General features: G+C 35.0%; 1 protein-coding gene across 1 annotated transcript in view; it reads right to left on the bottom strand.

Moving 5' to 3' along the window:
- The window catches only part of LOC137656361 (protein SpAN-like), a 173,921-nt gene that overhangs the window by 32,151 nt on the left and 134,270 nt on the right, over positions 1-7,500 (bottom strand). Inside the window, exon 4 of the mRNA XM_068390534.1 lies at positions 436-493. Coding sequence (XP_068246635.1) covers positions 436-493 — 58 coding nt within the window. The remainder of the gene's footprint in view (positions 1-435; positions 494-7,500) is intronic.

The raw sequence follows: 7,500 nt of genomic DNA, 5'->3' as shown, positions 1-7,500 counted from the left end.
ACAGGTTATTTTGAAGATGTTCTTATAAAAAAGCAGATTGTTTTGAAGATGTTCTTATAAAAAACATTATTTTGAAGGTATTCTTATAAAAAACAGGTTATTTTGAAGGTATTCTTATAAAAAAAGGTTATTTTGAAGAAATTCTTATTAAAAAAGAAAGAAAGGTTCCATTGTTACAATAGTTTCTCTATTTTTGATATTTTTCAATATATGCTTAATCCATCTTTGGATTTCGGTTATTTTGAAGACATTCTTACAAAGAAAAGGTATTTACTCTTAACGAAATAACGACTTACAATCCATCCTGATCACGTACATACCATCTCTTACTTTCCCTCTCACCTTATTCCTTCAAGGTACAGCTCAAAGAGCCTTTTCGAAAACTTCCGTAATGGTTCCTCAATGGGCAATCATTTATTTCCGAAATAGACTTACTTTCGCCATTACTTACTTGCTGGAACATTCTCCAGCGCTTGGAACACTGCTGGAAGCTCTTAGGATGAGATCATGTTATCTCACTTAGAAAAGAACTTAGTTCCTTGAAGAACAAAGTCATTGAACTTGGTGAGTTTCTAAAACTTAAAAAAAAAAGTCATTGGAATAGCCATGAGTAAAAAAGAATTTAATTCTGTTAATGAATTTTGTTATCTCACTTAGAAAAGAACTTAGTTCCTTGAATAACAAAGTCATTGAACTTGGTGAGTTTCTAAAACTAAAAAAAAAAGTCATTGGAATAGCCATGAGTAAAAAATAAATAATTTAATTCTGTTAATGAATTTTGTTATCTCACTTAGAAAAGAACTTAGTTCCTTGAAGAACGAAGTCATTGAACTTGGTGAGTTTCTAAAACTAAAAAAAAAAAAGTCATTGGAATAGCCATGAGTCAAAAATAAATAATTTAATTCTGTTAATGAATTTTGTTATCTCACTTAGAAAAGAACTTAGTTTCTTGAATAAAAAAGTCATTGAACTTGGTGAGTTTCTAAAACTAAAAAAAAAGGTCATTGAAATAGCCATGAGTCAAGAATAAATAATTTAATTCTGTTAATGAATTTGCAGATTATTACTCTAAATATGTCAAATCATTCTAGTTTTAAGTTATTCTATCTCAGTTGTTTTTTTGGCCAAGTTGTAGTTCGAATATGTAAACATTGATTACCTTCGCCAACGAAGTTGGAAGGATATGCTTTCATCACTGTTTGTGTTTGTTTGTGTGTGTGTGTTTGTTTGTGAACATCTTCCTGGTCACAATTTTAATCGTAGAGTAATGAGACTCTCAGGGAGTACCTGCTATGTATAAAGCTGGAAATTATAAGATTTTGTAAGGGTCAAGGTCAAATGTCAAGGTCACTGTCAAGCAAAATATTCAATTCATGTAATCACCCATAAGTCTGAACATCGTTATCACAGAGACTTCAAACTTGGTTGATTTTTTATCGTATGAAAATCCACAAAAAAAAATTAATACATGATAACCCTTTTACCCCCAAGGTAAGGTTGAATTTCGAGCACATTTTGCTATATATATATATATATATATATATATGTATATATATATATATATATATATATATATATATATATATATATATATATATATATATATATATATATATATATTTAAATTGCTTTAATAGCCTTAATTTTTGTCATAGAGAGGTCAGGTTGGTCTCATTCATTTGGAAAATGCCTGAAGTTTCTCATAATATTATCAAAAACATGCAAAAATCATGTAAATAACAGTGTTTTGCAAGGACGTACCGGTACGTCCTTTGGGGGTCAAAGGTCAAGGTTGGGCTCGAGCAAAAGGTCTAGAAATAAACTTTCACGGCGGAGGGTCTGCGCTCTGCTGAATGCCATTCTATTTTTCATCTATCTTAAGGAGACCTATGGGTTTTAATGTAAATGCCAAGGAAATTTGCATACCAACCTACTTCTTTTTTACTTCGAAATCATTTAATAATTCTTTGGGCAATCTGAATTTTTTGAGGATAAGGGGATCACGTATAGAAATGTAGCTGGGGTAAAAGCAAGAAAATGAAAAAAAAAAATTATGTTGAAATAGGAGTTAAAATGAATATAATAAAAAGGCCGGTCAGCCATGAGTCAATTGTCATTATAATTAGCTAAGCTACAACACTAGTTGGAAAAGCAGGATGATTTAAGTCCAGGGGCTCCAACAGGAAAAACTAGCCCGGTGAAAAAATGTATTATTATTATTATTAAGAAGTGAAGAGAGTAAGGAAGGCCGGCGCAAGAATTGAAGAGACAGTGAAAGATGGAAATGGAAGGTTGTTAAAAGGAGAGAGAAGGCAAGGAAAAGTTGGGCGGAATATTTTGAAAGTTTGCTGAATGTTGAGAATAATAGGGAGGCATATATAATTTGCTGTTCCAGGTGTTGAGGTGCCAGTGATGGGAGATGAGAATGAGAGAAAGATTACAAAAGAGGAAGTGAGGAGAGCACTAGATGAAACGAGAGTAGGAAAAGCATCTGGTATAGATGGTGTGAAAGCTGAGATGTTGAAGGAAGGGGGTGTGACTGTACTTGAATGGTTGGTGAGATTGTTTAATGTGTGTTTTGTGTTGTCAATGGTACCAGTAGATTGGGTCTGTGCATGTATTGTACCACTATATAAGGGTAAGGGAGATGTGCATGAGTGTTGTAATTCAAGAGGTATTAGTTTGTTGAGTGTAGTTGGAAAAGTGTATGGTAGAATACTGATTAATAGGATTAAGGATAAAACAGAGAATGCAATCTTGGAAGTACAGGGGTGGTTTTAGAAGAGGTAGGGGTTGTATGAATCAGATTTTTACAGTTAGGCAGATATGCGAGAAATATTTAGCAAAAGGTAAGGAGGTGTATGTTGCGTTTATGGATCTGGAGAAAGCATATGATAGAGTTGATAGGGAAGCAATGTGGAATGTGATGAGGTTATATGGAGTTGGTGGAAGGTTGTTGCAAGCAGTGAAAAAATTTCTACAAAGGTAGTAAAGCATGTGTTAGAATAGAAAAATGAAGTGAGCGATTGGTTTCCGGTGAGAGTGAGGCTGAGACAGGGATGTGTGATGTCACCGTGGTTGTTTAACTTGTATGTTGATGGAGTGGTGAGAGAGGTGAATGCTCGAGTGCTTGGACGAGGATTAAAACTGGTAGGCGAGAATGATCATGAATGGGAGGTAAATCAGTTGTTGTTTGCGGATGATACTGTACTGGTAGCAGACACAGAAGAGAAGCTTGACCCGACTAGTGACAGAATTTGGAAGGGTGTGTGAGAGATGGAAGTTGAGAGTTAATGTGGGTAAGAGTAAGGTTATGAGATGTACGAGAAGGGAAGGTGGTGCAAGGTTGAATGTCATGTTGAATGGAGAGTTACTTGAGGAGGTGGATCAATTTAAGTACTTGGAGTCTGTTGTTGCAGCAAATGGTGGAGTGGAAGCAGATGTACGTCAGAGAGTCAATGAAGGTTGCAAAGGTGTTAGGGGGGCAGTTAAGGGAGTAGTAAAAAATAGAGTGTTGGGCATGAATGTAAAGAGAGTTCTATATGAGAAAGTGATTGTACCAACTGTGATGTATGGATCGGAGTTGTGGGGAATGAAAGTGATGGAGAGACAGAAATTGAATGTGTTTGAGATGAAGTGTCTGAGGAATATGGCTGGTGTATCTTGAGTAGATAGGGTTAGGAACGAAGTGGTGAGGGTGAGAACGGGTGTAAGAAATGAGTTAGCGGCTTGAGTGGATATGAATGTGTTGAGGTGGTTTGGCCATGTTGAGAGAATAGAAAGTGGCTGTCTGCTAAAGAAGGTGATGAATGCAAGAGTTGATGGGAGAAGTACAAGAGGAAGGCCAAGGTTTGGGTGGATGGATGGTGTGAAGAAAGCACTGGGTGATAGGAGGATAGATGTGAGAGAGGCAAGAGAGCGTGCTAGAAATAGGAATGAATGGCGAGCGATTGTGACGCAGTTCCGGTAGGCCCTGCTGCTTCCTCCGGTGCCTTAGATGACCGCGGAGGTAGCAGCAGTAGGGGGACTCAGCAGTATGAAGCTTCATCTGTGGTGGAAATGTGGGAGGTTGGGCTGTGGCACCCTAGCAGTACCAGCTGAACTCTGCTGAGTCCCTGGTTAGGCTGGAGGAACGTAGAGAGTAGAGGTCCCCTTTTTTGTGTTGTTTCTTGTGGAGGTCGGCTACCCTCTGAAATTGGGGGAGGTGCCTTGGTATATGGATATGGATGGATTATTATTATTATTATTATTATTATTATATAACTAGCAATGCTACAACCCTCAATGGAAAAGCAGGATGCTATAGCCCAAGGGCTCCAAGAAGGAAAAATATCCCAATGAGAGAAGGTATTAGTTATTATTATTATTATTATTATTATTATTATTATTATAATTATTATTATTATTATTATTATTATTATTATTATTATTATTGCTGTTGTTATTTTCCAAATCCTTCCTCACAAAAACAAGACCCAAAAAATATTCGATACATATCTCTGAAATGAATAACTCACCATTAATTATGATATTTACTCTACGTAATATAAATAGCAAAACTCTACAATGGAAGCCTTTCCTATATGTTTTACGAGCCCGGAATTATTCCACGATAAAGTGATCAGCTGGCCACCAGATCACAATAGATTTTGGAAACGCATGAAACATTACAGAGGCCTTTGATTGAAACATGAGCATCGATCCATCAATCAATTAATCTATCAATTAATCAATCAATTAATCAATCAAAATGCTTTACGTAATTGGTTTGCTAAATATCGTTACATATTGTTGAATGATTAATCTATTTTGGAGGGGAATTTTCCCGTGGAGAGAGAGAGAGGGAGAGAGAGAGAGAGAGAGAGAGAGAGAGGAGAGGAGAGAGAGAGGAGAGAGAGAGAGAGAGAGAGAGAGAGAAGCTTAGTTTGTTACTTTACTGTACGTAAACTTAACATGCTTTTGGTATCAATACTACTACTACTACTACTACTACTACTACTACTACTACTACTACTACTACTACTACTACTAATAATAATAATAATAATAATAATACTGTAAGCCCAAGGGCTTCCAACAGGGAAAAATAGCCCAATGAGGAAAGAAAGCAAGGAAATGAATAAAACACAAGACACGTGACAAACAGTTAAAATAAAATATTTTGAGAAAAGTAGCAACATTAATATAGATCTTTCATACATAAACTATAAAAACATGAAAAAAAGGACAAGAGGAAGAGAAATAACTTAGAATAGTGTCCCCGAGTGTACCCTCAAGCAAGAGAACTCTATATTCTTAGTAAAATAGCATATCATAGGAAAAATTAAATAAAAGTTTGCAGTATTATACCTTATCAGTGGCTATTACTGCAAATAAATTCACTTGTGGTACTAAATCTACCATTTTAAAGTCCTCTTCATCATCATTAACTCCTCCTACGTCTATTGAAGCAAAGGGCCTCGGTTAGATTTTGCCAGTCGTCCCTATCTTGAGCTTTTAAATCAATAATTCTCTATTCATTATCTCCTACTTTACGCTTCATAGCCCTCAGTCATGTAGGCCTGGGTCTTTCAACTCTTCTAGTACCTTCTGGAGCCTAGTTGAAAGTTTTGTGAAATAATCTCTCCATGGCCCTAGACCTTCTGTAAACTAGAAAATGTCACCAGTCGTCTCTATCTTGAGCTTTTAAATCAATACTTCTCCACTTATCATCTACTTCACGCTTAAAGGTCCTTGGTCATATAGGCCTGGGTCTTCCAACTCTTCTAGTGCCTCGTGGAGCCCAGTTGAAATTTGAGTGAACTAATCTCTCCATGGCCCTAGTCGTCTCTATCTTGAGCTTTTAAATCAATACTTCTCCACTCATCATCTCCTACTTCACGCTTCAAAGTCCTCAGCCATGTAGGCCTGTTCTTTCAACTATTCTAGTACCTTTTGGATCCCAGTGAAAGTTTGATAAACTAATCTCTCCATAGCCCTAGACCTTCTGTAACCTTGAAATGTCACCTGTCGTCTCTACCGTGAGCTTTTAAATCAATACTTCTCCACTCATCATCTACTTCACGCTTCAAAGTCCTCAGCCATGTAGGCCTGGTTCTTTCAACTATTCTAGTACCTTTTGGATCCCAGTGAAAGTTTGATAAACTAATCTCTCCATAGCCCTAGACCTTCTGTAACCTTGAAATGTCACCTGTCGTCTCTACCGTGAGCTTTTAAATCAATACTTCTCCACTCATCATCTACTTCACGCTTCAAAGTCCTCAGCCATGTAGGCCTGAGTCTTCCAACTCTTCTAGTGCCTCGTGGAGCCCAATTGAAATTTAATGAACTAATCTCTCTTGTTAAGTGCGAAGAGAAAAATGGCCTGGTAATTTATTCACTATCAATATAGTTCATCATTTAACACTGAGAGATTAACACGTCCGAATTTTTCACTTCAATTCAATTTTTTTGCACGATTTTGCGCCAGACGTCACAGCCACTTGACACTTGATATCCAACCTTTCTTTTTTTTATTTTTTTAAATATTTTTTTCTATTTTTGCATGAAAGCGCATAATGCAATTCTCGGAATATCATTCACCAAATCATTGCTATTAAATTCACGATCGGTTTTTGACAGACGGGAAATTGCTGGTCGCTTCGATGATGATGATGATGATGATGATGATGATGATGATGATGATGATGAGTTCAGGCTCGTGATATTCATCGGTGAGAGGAGATTAGAGCAGCGATTTCTGTTACACCTAAAAACTAAAAGAGGGAATATTTATTGGCTCGTGAATTTGTATGAGGGTCATTATATAGAGGAAGGTATTGAGCTTTATGGCGGTGGTGATGGAAGTGATTTGCAATTGCGTGTTTGTGTGTGTATATATATATATGTGTATATATATATATATATATATATATATATATATATATATATGTATATATATACATATATAAATATATATATATATATATATATATACATATAATAGATATAGATATGTATACACACACACACACATATATATATATATATATATTCATATATATGCATATATATATATATATCAATATATACACACACACATATATATATATATATATATATAAATATGTAAATATATATATATATATATATATATATATATATATATATATCAATATATATACATATATATATATATAAATATGTAAATATATATATATATATATATATATATATATACACACACACACACACATACATATATATATATATATATAGTAACATACGAAAATGTACTGTACTCAAATATTATGCAAATTAAGGATCCCGAAAATATTTCCCTATGAATATTTTTCCTGAATGTTATCCCAATGATGTATTTACGCTGCCATGTTAGTTTTTCTCTCGATAGTATTTTGTTTTTTTTTGTCAATGCATTGTGGGTAAAAGTACCTGATCGTCCTTTGTTTATGGCTATGAATTATGGGTACGGTAAAAAATGCTGAAACCTGATTGGTTGTT

The sequence above is a fragment of the Palaemon carinicauda genome, chromosome 17 (genome assembly GCF_036898095.1).
Source record: "Palaemon carinicauda isolate YSFRI2023 chromosome 17, ASM3689809v2, whole genome shotgun sequence".
Classification (NCBI taxonomy): Eukaryota; Metazoa; Arthropoda; class Malacostraca; order Decapoda; family Palaemonidae; genus Palaemon; species Palaemon carinicauda.
The sequence above is the reverse complement of the archived record's forward strand: the minus strand, read 5'-3'. Positions and strand labels throughout refer to the sequence as shown.